This window comes from Brachionichthys hirsutus, chromosome 8 (assembly GCF_040956055.1).
Source record: "Brachionichthys hirsutus isolate HB-005 chromosome 8, CSIRO-AGI_Bhir_v1, whole genome shotgun sequence".
Lineage (NCBI taxonomy): Eukaryota > Metazoa > Chordata > Actinopteri > Lophiiformes > Brachionichthyidae > Brachionichthys > Brachionichthys hirsutus.
Window position 1 is genome coordinate 448711 of NC_090904.1, and position 13960 is coordinate 462670.

At 47.0% G+C, this 13960-nt stretch overlaps 3 protein-coding genes across 3 annotated transcripts; all 3 read left to right on the forward strand.

The window, feature by feature from the left end:
• The first annotated feature begins 1118 nt into the window (after positions 1-1118).
• Positions 1119-5944, forward strand: prelp (proline/arginine-rich end leucine-rich repeat protein). The gene is made up of 7 exons (XM_068742456.1): positions 1119-1214; positions 3113-3548; positions 3634-3819; positions 3900-4057; positions 4138-4334; positions 5191-5266; positions 5371-5944. The coding sequence occupies exons 2-7, from the start codon at positions 3117-3119 to the stop codon at positions 5459-5461; spliced, it is 1140 nt and encodes a 379-aa protein (XP_068598557.1). The 5' UTR covers positions 1119-1214; positions 3113-3116; the 3' UTR covers positions 5462-5944.
• A 1949-nt stretch (positions 5945-7893) lies between these two features.
• il19l (interleukin 19 like) lies at positions 7894-8787 on the forward strand. Its single transcript, XM_068741975.1, has 5 exons — positions 7894-8034; positions 8121-8183; positions 8274-8426; positions 8500-8562; positions 8695-8787. Exons 1-5 carry the CDS (start codon positions 7894-7896, stop codon positions 8785-8787), a joined length of 513 nt encoding a protein of 170 aa, XP_068598076.1.
• Positions 8788-11650: 2863 nt separating this feature from the next.
• Positions 11651-12771, forward strand: il10 (interleukin 10). Its single transcript, XM_068741976.1, has 5 exons — positions 11651-11827; positions 12012-12071; positions 12137-12301; positions 12523-12585; positions 12664-12771. The coding sequence occupies exons 1-5, from the start codon at positions 11651-11653 to the stop codon at positions 12769-12771; spliced, it is 573 nt and encodes a 190-aa protein (XP_068598077.1).
• Positions 12772-13960: the final 1189 nt, after the last annotated feature.

The following is a 13960-nucleotide window of genomic DNA, read 5'->3' on the forward strand; positions in this document are numbered from 1 at the left end:
CAAATCTATCTTCGTGGACCACTTCTCCACGCCGCAGCTCACACGATCATCACTGGCTGTCTCCCAAAGACAGGTCTCCTGAGGTTCCGAGTTTACTCCAATCGGGCAGGTTTTGACAGTATAATAGCCAGCCCAATGCTGGGCTATTGGAGTGTTGCCGGTCGTTCTCGGTTCGACGCGCTCTGTGGCTACGTCTTGGTTTCGCCGTATCCAAAGAAAAGGAGAGTCCAGAAGCGGGTTTAAGAGAATAACATGTCACTAATTTATTACAAAGTACAGCAACTTATAATATTCAATAATCCCGATCATCTGGGTGCAGCGATCCCGCCAGAGCGGTCAAACCCTATGTGCCCTTCCGGGTCAACACCTATTCACCCCCTGATTGGCCCTGCCTTATATACCCCACATGGCCACAGCGCCACACAGTGCACAAAATAGGAACCGCACTCCATCAGTTGCATTTGGCTTCTACATCGGGTTTATTTTGGCATGACCTGCCATTCTCTGCTCTGAGAACACCCTCGGTTGGAGTGGAGTCCGTTCCAATCATCAGGATAGAAGTGCAGTAATCAATGCTGTTCCCACGTGTTCGCCTTGTTGTCCCCAAACTGCAGCTCAGTCCGCGAACATATGTCCAATGTCCAAGCCCCGCCGACGCAGAAATACACAGACGTACAGCTGTGGACACTTTTGTCCTCAAGGTCGTACTTCCTCGACCCCAGCCCAGCCCACGTCAGCTGGACCTCAGAAATCAGCCTGCTGGAGCTCCTCCAGAGCATTTAGCTCGAAAAGATGCTGCTAATGAAAACCACATGCAGTCCTCTAAACAATAGCAGGGCGAGTGGGGGCCAGAGGGCACATGCACTGACAGCTGGGGGGGGGCAGGGCAGAATTAAAGAATCTGCAGAAACACAAGCTCTTTTCTGTGACAACCATCTTCATGACACAGACCGGGGGGGGGGGGATTAGATTAGGGGGCCTTCAGCAGAGCGGCAGGGGGGGGGGGGGGGGCTCTGTGACCTTCAGAGGGAAAAGAGCCAGGGAACAAACCCAACAGGGAGGCATGTCCACCGAAAAGGAGGAAAAAGAGAGAGCAAGAAGAGGGAGGGGAGAGTTAAGGACAGAGGAAGAGAGAGAGGGGGGCGAGCGAGGAAGGCAAACAGGGACAGAGACAGAAGACACAAGCTGTGACTTTACAAAACAGGCAGAGGCAGGTAAGAAACAGTCATTGTTGTTTCCCGGGGCGATGGATGAGAGCAGTGCGTGTGTGTGCGTGTGTGCGTGTGTGTGTGCGTGTGCGTGTGCGTGCGTAGATCCTGGCGCAGCCGAACCATGTTAGTGCGTTTCTATAGAAACACAGTGCCATACAGAGAGGTGCACTGTCCTCACATGACTCGACAGGCTTTCTCCTCACCTTGACTTGATTTCAGTTTTTCCATCGGTGGTGAATCTTCAGTTTCAATCGCTCAGTGTCCAATAAGATGTCGGCGCCTGGCTGGTGATCAGGACCAATCAGAATCAGGCGTGACGTGGCTTCAGCTGGACAGCAAACGGACAGAAACCGTCTGGATATTCAACGGTGCTGTTAAATGAATACATTAATAACGCTTTTCAGCATCTTTACTTCGATGTGTCATAGTCGAAGTAAAGATACTGAAAAAATATCTGCAGGTGAAAATATCCTGTTTCAATGAGATGACAGTCTGAAAAGTTAAGAGGTTAAGAAAACCTTTCTGTCAATCAATGTGTTCCGTCCATCAGCAGATGAAAACTCCGGGAGAAAGGGGAGTCGGTTCTGTAGGAGGGGCTGGGAGGCTCTGCAGCAAGGAAGGAAAGGACAGGTGACAGGTGACGGGTGACGGGGAACACACCTTTCCTCTCAGCTGGAGCTCCGTTTGTCTCCAGAGATCTACTTGAGTTCTCGGGTTTGGGGCAGATGAACAGTGGAGATGTTTGCTTTCAAACAAATAGCATGGAATTGTGTAGAACTCGGCTTGAGGTCCACACTTGGATAAATCCCACTTTGATAAATCAGCAGCAGTGCCCCCGATCAGAAATCATTAGCCCAAGATAAACCACAGTTTCCATAGGAATGATGAATTGATGAATGGATGAATGGATGAAAAGCTGGGTGACCAAGCTGAATAAACTGTGGAGTAGTTCAGCAGAAGGAAAACAGATTATCGAGAGTCTCCAGAGGAACAATGTGTGTTTTAGATTTGTGAGGGGAACCTCTCCTTTTAAGCAGAATAAAACAATCATGCATTTATCTCAGTTCTCATCGTTCTCATCGTTCTCATATGCACCATTGTGTGAAACATGCTGCCTCCATCAGGGTCTGATGGAAGCCTTTCAGCCCCTCTGGGGTCAAAGAGCCTTACCCTCCCAGGCTTGTGGCTTTCCCCTCCGCAGCCCCCCCCCCCCCCCCCCCAGGCCGGCGCTAACAAAAGAGCCTTTATCCCAGAATCTTTCCTGTCCTCTCTCTCCCAAGTACACATTTCCTGTTTTGCCACTTGAAATGAATTGGATTTTAAAAATGGCTACTCACTTTTCTCACTTCTATTGACTGTGGGGGGAATAACATAATACATGGCAGTGTTTTATTTTCTCCTCTTGGTAGAAGCTTACTGCTCTCTCAGTGTCCATAGAACCCAATGCAGCAAACATCGCACATCTGGCGTTGGAATAAACACAATAAACGTTCATGCAGCAGAGCTGGACGTGTCCCTTTACAGTTTTAGGTGCAAAAGACAGACTTCATGTTTATCTACATACCATCAGGTATTGGCCTGTTCAATACTTGCTCTTATATATATATATATATTACAATATTATAACAGCACATGGTCATCATCACAGCAAAAAGCAGATACAGACACATTTGAAGATGGCATGAATATACTTTTGATTGAGGACAGGGCATGAGATTGAGCATCGGTTGCTTTGGGCTTTTCTGGCTGAGCTGTTTAAACAGTTTGGGGGGGGGGGGGGGTTCAGTGAACTCGGAGGCGACTGTTAGTCTGAAGCGTCTGCCTCCGTGACCAAGAGAAGGGCAAGGCTGGCTAAGCAGAGCACGCTGCGTCTTTACACAACCCACCTGTGTTTTGTGCAGGACCATGAAGGCTGGCCGGGGACTCGTCTCTGCGCTGGCTCTGTTCCTCCTGGTGGGGGCAGTATTACCCCAGAGAATTCGGCCAAAGAAGCCCACAAAGCGCCCAGCCGTCACCAAAAAGCCTTCTGTCATCCAGCCTGCTGCACCAGAACAGCCAGAACCACAAGAGCCTACAGACTTCCCCCCCGCCATCCTAGGCCCGCCCTCCGTGTTTCCCGACTGTCCCAGAGAGTGTCTCTGCTCCCCAAGCTATCCTAATTCCCTCAACTGTGAGAACCGGAACATCCGTGTGATCCCTGCAATCCCACTTAGAGCCCACTACCTGTACTTACAAAACAACTACATCTCAGAGGTGACAGCAGAGTCTTTCCTCAACGCCACGGAGGTCCGCTGGATCAACCTGGCCAATAACCGCATCCATCGAATAGACAAGCAGGTGAGGAAGCTTCCTCCATTGGTGTTCACGGTGTGAGAACATAAAGCCGCGTGAAACCTGATGCTTGCGCCTCTGTCTTATGCAGGTGTTTGAGAAGGTCCCGGGACTGCTGTACCTCTATGCTCAGGAAAACCAGCTGAAAGAGGTTCCAGCAGGTCTCCCAGCCAACCTAGAACAGCTCCGCCTCAGCAAGAACCGCATTTCTAAGATTCCTGCAGGTGTCTTCAACAAGCTGGGGAACCTGACTCTGCTTGACCTGTACAACAACCAGGTAAGCATCGGGTCAAGTCCGCTTGCACGTGATCCGTGTCGAGCACGTCTCACGCGTTGCTGCAACGACTTCTCTTTTAGCTGAGTGACAGCGACCTGACAGCAAACACGTTTAAGGACCTGACAGGCCTCATCCAGCTCAATCTGGCTCGCAACATCTTAAGCAAGATGCCTGCCGGGGTGCCCAAGGGCGTCGTCCAACTCTTCCTGGACAGAAACAGTATAGACGGCATCCCAAAGCAAGTATACCGAGCATTGATCACCGTGCATGACTCACGCTTGTGCCGGTGCGCCTCTCATCTGCTGGTCATGTGTTCAGAGACTACTTCAAAGACTTCACTCACCTGTCGTTTGTGAGGCTGAATCGTAACCAGCTGAGTGATAAAGGCGTTCCCAAGGCGGTTTTCAACGTGTCCACCCTGTTGGACTTGCAGCTGGCCCACAATCAGCTCTCCTCGGTTCCTCTGTTCAACGCCCACCTGGAGCACCTGCACCTCAACCACAACAGCCTTGAGCGTGAGTCGTCTTCCAAACAGTCAGCGCCAGCTTAAGGGTTGAAAGGAAGTACAAGTACATCTCGTTGTACCCCTCCTAGTACAGTGAGCTCGCGATCGAGTGGTGCACCTCAGGGTTCTATCGTTGGTTCCTCTGATTGCTAGCATGTTAGAGATAAAGGAATACATTAAACTATCATTGCTTAGATAACACAGCTTTGAAGAACTCACGGCCCAGCCGAATCACCACGGCGTTTTAGTGAGGAAAAAGTAGCTGCAATGTTTTCATGTTCCTGTCAAAATATTGCAGCTACTTCAAAGTCAAATCTGTTCGGCCCAAAACATAGTCTGTGTCTTGAATTTCACCCCATTGTGGAACTTTTCTTAAGATCTACAGTCTAATCTTAGAGGGATCAGGATATGCATTCCAGTGGGCATATCGAAATGTTCATGAGTTCTAGGTGGTCACCAAGACAACGAGATGAAAGGACCTCACTTCAGAGTTCAAGGTGGCGTAGCTGGGGATGCTGAGGATTAGCTTGATGAAGGTGGACAGGATCAGGATCGGATCAGGATCAGGATTAGGATTGGACCAGGATCAGGATCAGGATCAGGATCGGATCAGGATCAGGATCAGGATCAGGATCGGACCAGGATCAGGATCGCGCTGGTTCATGCATGAAAACATGCTGCTTATTGTGGCTTTTAGCGTTAAAGAAATTGTCCTCCTGCTGTCTTAAACGTATTTACCCTTATTCCCCTTCCCTGGTGTTTGGTACCAAATATTACATCCTTTTTATTATACCTTTTTTTAAGAACAGGAATATTAAAGATTGAATAAAACAAATGAAGATGAAATGATTACTGCTTCCTCCCAGGCATCAACGGTACCCTGATGTGTCCCACCAGCCTGGATGCTGGATCTCGGGATGAAAGCCTGGCGCCGAGACTAAGGTGCATCACGACAGCCTTTGTTGCCTCTCGGCACCACAAATGTTCGGAGGCACAGGAAGGGGAACGACATTCGTCTAAGTCACCGTGTTCCTCTGTCTCGCCAGGTACCTGCGTTTGGATGGAAATCACCTGAGCCCACCCATTCCTCTGGAGGTCATCATGTGCTTCAGACATCTGCGCTCCATTGTCTTGTAGGAAAACCATGCCCGAATGCTTTGAGGGCGCGCACACACGCGCGCACACACGCGCACACACACACACACACACACAGCACAATCTGACACCAAAACATTCTCAGCAAAGACATATCGAAACATACAAACACTTAATGTTTGAAGCTTCTTAAGTTTAAGTTCCAGCATGAATCAGCACAGGAGCGGATACGCCGACATTTAAAGGTGTTTGTTAGGATTTATTTTTGCTTCGTAATTTACAGTGTAAAAGAAACGAGTGAAGGAAACGCAGGCACGATGACAGACAAGCTGCAGAGTCAGAGGGTAGTTATGTTCCCTGGTGGATGAGCGAGCAGAGGGCAACAAACAGAACCGTGGAGCCCCCAGAGGGCAACAAACACAACCGTGGAGCCCCCCAGGAGGTCCACTAGAAGGCACCATGTCGTTAAAACGGTCCCATACGTGCCTGTGATTTTCAAGGTACTCCATTTTCTTCTTTTTCTTCTGTATAAAAAGTTATGTACAAATAATGGAAAATAAAAATGTTCTTTGATCATTCGGTCATATTGATTCTGGGTTCGACGTCATTCTCAGGTTTAATTCTGACATGGTTTCGCCTGAAACTCGCAATGTAAAGAATATCAAACTCTTAATTAAATACAAAAACGACACCATTGTGATATGTGCTGAGGGAAATGCTGACGCGTGGAAAAAGAAAGACAAAAGTGAGTGCATCAGAAAAGGACCACGTTGGCAATAAGCAGATAGTTTAATTCTTTTGAAAGTATCCAGAGAACGTGAATGAAATCTGTCGGCCTTTTAGCCACCTATCTTGTGTAAGGCTATGATTTGTGTCTTGTGACGCGGGTCATAAAAAGGCTTCCCACGTGCAACAAGCTTCGGGATGCCCTCCAGTGGTGAGGAACAAGCGTAACCGGGCTGGGGCGTGCCGTCAGCTGTTTTCACCGCAGGCGCAGACGCGTGCTCTTCCGAGAGGGAAGTTCAGGAGATTTTGCACTTCCTTTATTTACAGCTCAAGTATTTTCCTTTAGCCTGTGTTTCCTTTAAAGCCCTTCTTAGAATGGCAAGACGAGAAGATGGGCAGGTCCGGTTGGGGATTCCAATCAGGACCTGACAGGGATGATGTCATTGCCTGTCAGAGCGTTCCCCGAGGAAAACGACGTTAGCTTTATTTCTGGTAGACTTGGTGCTCATCACTTTACATTTACTGGTAGAATTTGCAACTTTGTAACCTATCTATCTATCTACTATCTAACTATCTATCTACTATCTAACTATCTACTATCTAACTATCTATCTACTATCTAACTATCTACTATCTAACTATCTATCTACTATCTAACTATCTACTATCTAACTATCTATCTACTATCTAACTATCTATCTACTATCTATCTATCTACTATCTAACTATCTATCTACTATCTAACTATCTACTATCTAACTATCTATCTACTATCTAACTATCTACTATCTAACTATCTATCTACTATCTAACTATCTACTATCTAACTATCTATCTACCATCTAACTATCTACTATCTACTATCTAACTATCTACTATCTAACTATCTATCTACTATCTAACTATCTATCTACCATCTAACTATCTACTATCTACTATCTAACTATCTACTATCTACTATCTAACTATCTATTATCTACTATCTAACTATCTAACTATCTAACTATCTATTATCTACTATCTACTATCTAACTATCTACTATTTAACTATCTACTATCTAACTATCTATTATCTAACTATCTAACTATCTAACTATCTAACTACTATCTAACTATCTATTATCTACTATCTACTATCTAACTATCTAACTATCTACTATCTAACTATCTACTATCTACTATCTACTATCTAATAAATCACAAATATATGAGAAATGTTGTTGTTGTTGTTGTCTGAAACAATAGATCAATACAATTCGGCAAATATCTCAGTGAGAACGTTTCCGTAAGGAACACCTACCGGTAATTGAATGAACTTCTGGATTAGTGGGCGTCGGCCGTGCCTCAGGCATTTCTCCACAACGAGCTTCCCACATTAGGAAGGAGGAACAGTTCAATCATTCCTTTTCTTTCAATAAGGTGTTGAGACATCATCTGGCAATCCCAAACTTCCTCATCCTGTAAAACGTGCATGTGTGTGTGTGTGTGTGTGTGTGTGTACCTGTGCCATACCTGTGCCACCTCCCCCTCGTTCCCCTATAAGAGGCGACTGTGGAGACGCAGCAGCATCGTTCTCAGGGCGCTTCCTCGGGATCGCACTCAAAGGTGAGTCTGAGCAGCAGGTGTGACCTTTGGTGATGGGGGTTGGGCCTTAATCGAACCCGACCTACGCAAAATCATTTAGAATCGGACATCGTGTTTAACGATCAAGATATTCCCGCTAGCCTTCTAGCGAATCGACTGCAGTGATGAAGATGCTGCTCACCCTCATCGTCCTCGGCGGCCTGTCTGCGCTGGTGACGGGTCGGCCTCTGGACCTGGACAGCTGCACCATCAACGTGCACACGCAGGAGCTACGCAGACACCTCTCCATCGTCCGGTCGGACGCGGTGAGCGGCGCCCATCGCCTGCAGCCGGAGAACGCTCCTGCTGCATGATGGGAAGTTCACACTCGTTTGTGGTCTCGCCATTCCAGGTAATGGGAGACGGTGAGATTGGAGTGAAACTTCTAGACAGCTCATTGGCTAGGAGTACTCAGGTGAGTTTTCCATCTCACACACACACGTTATTGGACAGTACACAAGCGTGTAATACGAGTGTCGACCACTGCTCTCCGTGTCTCCGTCAGGACGGTCAGAAGTGTTGTTTGATCCATCTCGTGCTACGCTTCTACATCGAGCGGGTGTTCAACAACTACGCCGCCCCGCAGGCGGAGAGCCAGCGCCGCTGCAGCTCGCTGGCCAACGCGTTCCTGACCATCAGGAAGGATATCCTTAAATGCGTACGCCGGCTGCTCACGGATGAAAGGCACTCATTAATTATTCGTGTTCATAAATGTGTTTTGTTCTGCTCAGCAGTGTAACTGTACAGAGGGAACCCAAAGAAGCGTCGACTCCCTGCATGCTGCGTTCAATCGGGTACGTGTAGAACCCAGGACTCAAAGACGGCCCCCGTGGACACGGCGCCACGCAGACGCTACCTGACCCGTAAACCTGAAACCCTTCTGCACACGCCTGAATTCTATTCTCTTTCACTTTTACTCTGACCAGATGGAAATACGCCGGGCAGCGCAGAAGGCTGTGGGAGAACTGGGCACCGTGCTGGAGTGGCTGGAGCGGCTGGGCAGCCGATCACTCGAATGATCGGATGATCAATCACAAACCGTCGTTGTGTCCCCAAACTTACGATGACAGGCTTGATTTAACAAACACAGAAACGTTTCTCTGTTTTCTACTTGAATTACCTGAATGTGTTTGTGATCCATATTTTTATACAATAAGGGTGATCATATTTATGAACAATATAAAGTTGTTAAGGTTTTGTATTGTGTGTGAGCGTCTATCTGTTTGCTTGCTGTGCGCCTGAAGGACTGACCAGCAGGGGGAGCTGAAGAGCACTTACAGCTCCCTCTGATCAGACATGAGTAGCACGTTGGAATATTACTAATTTATTTTGTACATCATTACACAGTTTTTGAAAATGATTAGTTTTATATCTTGTTATTGGTATTATTATACTTCACAGCTACATTATTTACTGTTAGTTACTTTAAGTACTATTTATGTTATGTCACTTTTTCTGAAAGCTGTTCTCTATTTCGTTTTTTATATATAAAGTACATAAATGCATTGTCTACTGTTCATTTTTGTTACTTTGCTGTATTTTGAATAGTATGATGCCTTAAAGCTAATTAAGAAATGTACCACATATTTGTGAGAAGACCTTTTGTTCACTTTAATACTGATCACTTCTAACGAATAAAGTTTAATCCCACTGATGTTTGTCTGGAACCACAATTCCTTTATTCAGTGAACCCAAACTAGTGGCACTGAAATAAATGTAACTTCAACCAAAGATAAAAGGTCGAAATTCTTTCATTTTGATGCTTGAATGTACTTTTGATGACGTCTACGGAGTCGCTCTCCGTGCACGGCGTCGTGAGGAACGCCGTCAGCAGCTTTGGCTTTAATTCCATTTTAATTCCCGGACAGGAGAGTCACGTCTCCAAAATAGACTCTCTGCTCTATTCTGGGCCTACATCACCGACATCCCAATGCCCTCCGTGGCCTGGAGGTCAGGAGGTCAGTCATAAACAACGTGCTGCGTTCAACACCCGACTTACCGCACGTAAAAGGGCAACGGTAAGATCGGCAAGGAGGAATACTCGTTCTGAGACCGGTCTGTTCCTGTCCAATGAGCGGTCGAGGCGACCAGGTGAGCCGCCATCTTTGTTTGTTTGTGTACATTCTGAATGATTTTCTTTTGGTGCCTTTCACATTGAAGATAGAAATATTCATCCTTTGGGATATAAATATATATGCTGAGTAGGTTCCGGTGAAACTCTGGTTTCGTCTCTTCCTGAAACCCATTTGCTCCGCGTGAAGGTTACAGCGATTCATGCTCGACGATGCTTCTGAGGAAGTTCTGTCAACATTCCAGTTCACGCTGGATGCTGTCAAACACGGAGGGGCGGGATCTACCGCCAGCGTTCACACGGCGACGGCAAAAATGAATGGCACCACGGAGTCCAGAGGGGGGGGGGGGGGGGGGCTTTGTTGGTCACTCGCAGGAAACACAGACGAAACTCCAAGATTTTGCTGCCCCCCCCCCCCAATGAGCATCCGCCCATTCCTTTGTCACCATGTTGCAACGATCTAAAGACATTTCCTCTTTTAGACGGTCGTTTTATTTCCTGTCAAACGTTAGCAAGAAGGAACAAATATTATTCTTTACAATTCATTAGATACAACAGCAGAATAAAGTTCTGAAGTTCTGATGGGCTCACCAGCCAGCGATTGATTAATGTTGGATAATAGATGATAGATGATAGATGATTGATAGATGATAGATAATAGATAGATGGATAATAGATGATTGATAGATAATAGATGATATATAGATGATTGATAGATAATAGATAGATGGATAATAGATGATAGATGATTGATAGATGATAGATGATATATAGATGATTGATAGATGATAGATCAGGCATGGGCAAACCCAGGCCCGGGGGCCATATGCGGCCCGTTGGTCTTTTTAATCCGGCCCGCCAAACTTGTCCAAATTATATCATTAAATAAAATTGTATTATAATTAAAGCTCATTCATTTGACCTTTTCCCTGTAATGCTACCTGTAAAAGGCCAAATCCTTTCATGCAATAGCTTTCATGTGTCATTTATATTAGTTCACAGAAATACTCCATCCATCTGTTCTTGGTCCGGCCCCTCTGTCAAATTTTAGAACCTATTGTGGCCCGCGAGTCAAAAGGTTTGCCCACCCCTGTGATAGATGATAGATAGATGATTGATAGATAGATAGATGATAGATAGATGGATAATAGATGATTGATAGATGATAGATGATAGATAGATGATTGATAGATAGATAGATGATAGATAGATGGATAATAGATGATTGATAGATGATAGATGATAGATAGATTATTGATAGATAATAGATAGATAGATAATAGATAGATGGATAATAGATGATATATAGATGATTGATAGATGATTGATAGATGATAGATAGATGGATAATAGATGATTGATAGATAATAGATGATATATAGATGATTGATAGATAATAGATAGATGGATAATAGATGATAGATGATAGATGATTGATAGATGATAGATGATATATAGATGATTGATAGATGATAGATGATAGATTATTGATAGATAATAGATTGATAGATGATAGATAGATGGATAATAGATGATAGACAGATGATAGATGATAGATGAGAATGTTTCATATCACCATTGATTTCTCTCCTAAAGTTTACGTTCCCTTATCAACAGCTTCAGGATTAAGTTTTAACACAAAAGAAATCCCCTCATGTATGAAACATGTTAACTGTTAGGCCCCGCCCTCTGTCCCGGCTTTGCCTATAAATTAGGCATGAACCCATTGATGTGCACTTTTCACTCGTCCAGGTCACGCAGAGCTCACCTGTCTGACGTCACGGAGCCGTCCCGTCCAGTGATCCAGCAGCATGCGTCCCCGGTCTCTCCTCCTGTTCGTCCTCCCGCTCGTGTGTTCGGTGTGCACGGTGTGGTGCGGCTCCGCGCGCGGCTCCGCGTGCACCAGCCGGTGCTGCCATTTCGCGCACAACTTCTCGTCCAGGCTAAAGACGCTCAGAGAAAACTACGCGCACATCCGCGGGTTCTACGTGAGTGCACCTTGGCGACGCTCCGCGCCACTGTCTCACCTGCCTCACCTGTCTCACCCGTCTCACCCGTCTCACCTGTCTCACCTGCCTCACCTGCATCACCTGCCTCACCTGTCTCACCCGTCTCACCCGTCTCACCTGCCTCTCGTGAAGCCGCCTCCACTCTGAGCATCTCTCTTTGCAGGAAGCGAACGATGACCTCGACGTTTCGCTTCTCGACCAGACCGTCGAGGAATCTTTCAAAGTAAGTTTCATTTCAATCCATGAAGCGTATTGATCGACAGAGGAAATGTAACCCCCCCCCCCCAGAGCCCGTTCGCCTGCCACGCCATGAACAACATCCTGGAGTTTTATCTGGACACGGTTCTGCCCGCGGCCGCGGCCGCAGCGACGGAGGACAGGCGGGACTTCCAGCCTCACATGGAGTCCATCCAGCTGATCTTTGATCAGCTCAAAAAGGACGTCACGAAATGCGTGAGTAGCTGATCAATGCGTCACGTGAGTAGCTGATCAATGCGCCACTTCTCCAGCGGAGACGTGGCTGCGCAGTTACGCACCGGCTGCGCAGTTACGCACGGGCTGAAAACGTTCTGTTCTCAGGCCAGTGTTTCCGGAGGTTCTTTAATTAACCCTGATGGACCTGATCGGTATCGATAACCCCCCCCCCCCCCCCCTCACTTCTCTTGTTCCTACAGAGACATTACTTCTCCTGCAGGAATCAGTTCGACATCCTGAAGCTGAACTCGACCTACGCTCAGGTGAGAGCCGCCTCAGCCGAGCATCACCTGTGGTGTCCTGCCGGACCCGCTCCTGAACTGAACCGTGTCTGTCTGCAGCTGGAGAGCAAAGGTCCGTACGAAGCCATGAGCGATCTGGACCTCCTGTTCAACTACATCGAGCGATATCTCAGTTCTGCAAGGCGCCGAAGCCCCGCGGCCCGATGAGCACCTGCCGACCTTCACCCACGTGCACCGTGCACGTTCCGTTGGCGTGGGAGACGATGCTGCCAGATGTTCCCTTCATGAGACTTCAGTTTTGTCCCGAGGACAAGTCCCCAGACCACATTGCGTCCTACATTGTTGCAACCCAAACCTGTGAAACTATTTATTTTAACTAACTGGAGCCGTTACGAATAAAAAGAATCTATTTTTGAAAATGAATGTGTGTATTATTTCACAAGCTAAAACATCTGCTATGCTAACCTGCGTGCCTCCATGTGGGACGTGCTACAGGCAGCACTAACCTCTGACCCAGTTACAGTAACTGCACACACACTTAACAGAGTAGTAGTAAAGTATGAAGTACTTTAAGGCACGCGTTACCTTCAAGCGCCTCGTGGCTCTGAAAGGTTCCCGACGCGACTCAGCGAAATTACTCGATTACGTTTTGTCTCTTCAGCCATTCTCATTGAAAACATTGGGGGGGGGGGGGGGGGGGGTCGACTTGATTTTCGACCAAAAGCAGCTCTCCTCTGGGATGAAACGTGTTAACAGATATCATTTATATTTATATGCAGCACATGAATACCAAATCAGCCCGGAAGTCGCTGTAAACGACGACATTCAAATATTTAAACGCGTTTCTACACAGAGGCAGCCGGAATGATCCGGTTGTCCCGTGTTGGTGAGAAGACGTGTGAACACCTCGACGGTTCAGTCTGAGCTGGGGTTTGTTACCGCGGTAACGGGCCATCTCTTCGCCAGGGAGGATGTGTTTGGGTGAGAATCATGATGCGTCTCCCCCCCTTTTTAAAGGGCTGCTCCGCGAAGATTACATGTTCAGTCTTCACCTTTCTTGTTTTGGGATTTCAGATGTTCTTCTGTGGTTCTTCGTGGTTTCCACTCGTGTTGCTCGATAGCTGCAGCTTCGGGGGTAATAAAACCTGAGGGCTGTATCGCAGGGTCCAACCCCCCCACCCCCCCACTCTCGTTGAGCCACTGTCAGCGCCTCATTCACCTGCCAGATGACTCAAAGCTGCACCTTCTGCATTAGCGGGAAGCTAAACTGCTCTCAACTCCCCGGTGTTGGCAAACATCTGCGCTGACTCAATGCCACCAAACCGTTTCGCTACGCAAATGTGTACATTCCAGTACTCACTCGTGATACAAGGCGAGCATCACGAGCCGCGCCTGG

What these genes read in the sequence shown, in the direction of transcription:
- il19l (XM_068741975.1), top strand. Translation starts at nt 7,894, where the DNA reads ATGAAGATGCTGCTCACCCTCATCGTCCTCGGCGGCCTGTCTGCGCTG. An exon ending in GGAAGGATATCCTTAAATGC is followed by an intron (nt 8,427 to 8,499) that starts GTACGCCGGCTG and finishes TGTTCTGCTCAG; the next exon opens with CAGTGTAACTGTACAGAGGG. An exon ending in TGCATGCTGCGTTCAATCGG is followed by an intron (nt 8,563 to 8,694) that starts GTACGTGTAGAA and finishes TACTCTGACCAG; the next exon opens with ATGGAAATACGCCGGGCAGC.
- il10 (XM_068741976.1), top strand. Translation starts at nt 11,651, where the DNA reads ATGCGTCCCCGGTCTCTCCTCCTGTTCGTCCTCCCGCTCGTGTGTTCG. An exon ending in AAAAGGACGTCACGAAATGC is followed by an intron (nt 12,302 to 12,522) that starts GTGAGTAGCTGA and finishes TTGTTCCTACAG; the next exon opens with AGACATTACTTCTCCTGCAG. An exon ending in TGAACTCGACCTACGCTCAG is followed by an intron (nt 12,586 to 12,663) that starts GTGAGAGCCGCC and finishes GTCTGTCTGCAG; the next exon opens with CTGGAGAGCAAAGGTCCGTA.
- prelp (XM_068742456.1), top strand. Translation starts at nt 3,117, where the DNA reads ATGAAGGCTGGCCGGGGACTCGTCTCTGCGCTGGCTCTGTTCCTCCTG. An exon ending in TTGACCTGTACAACAACCAG is followed by an intron (nt 3,820 to 3,899) that starts GTAAGCATCGGG and finishes CTTCTCTTTTAG; the next exon opens with CTGAGTGACAGCGACCTGAC. An exon ending in CAACCACAACAGCCTTGAGC is followed by an intron (nt 4,335 to 5,190) that starts GTGAGTCGTCTT and finishes GCTTCCTCCCAG; the next exon opens with GCATCAACGGTACCCTGATG.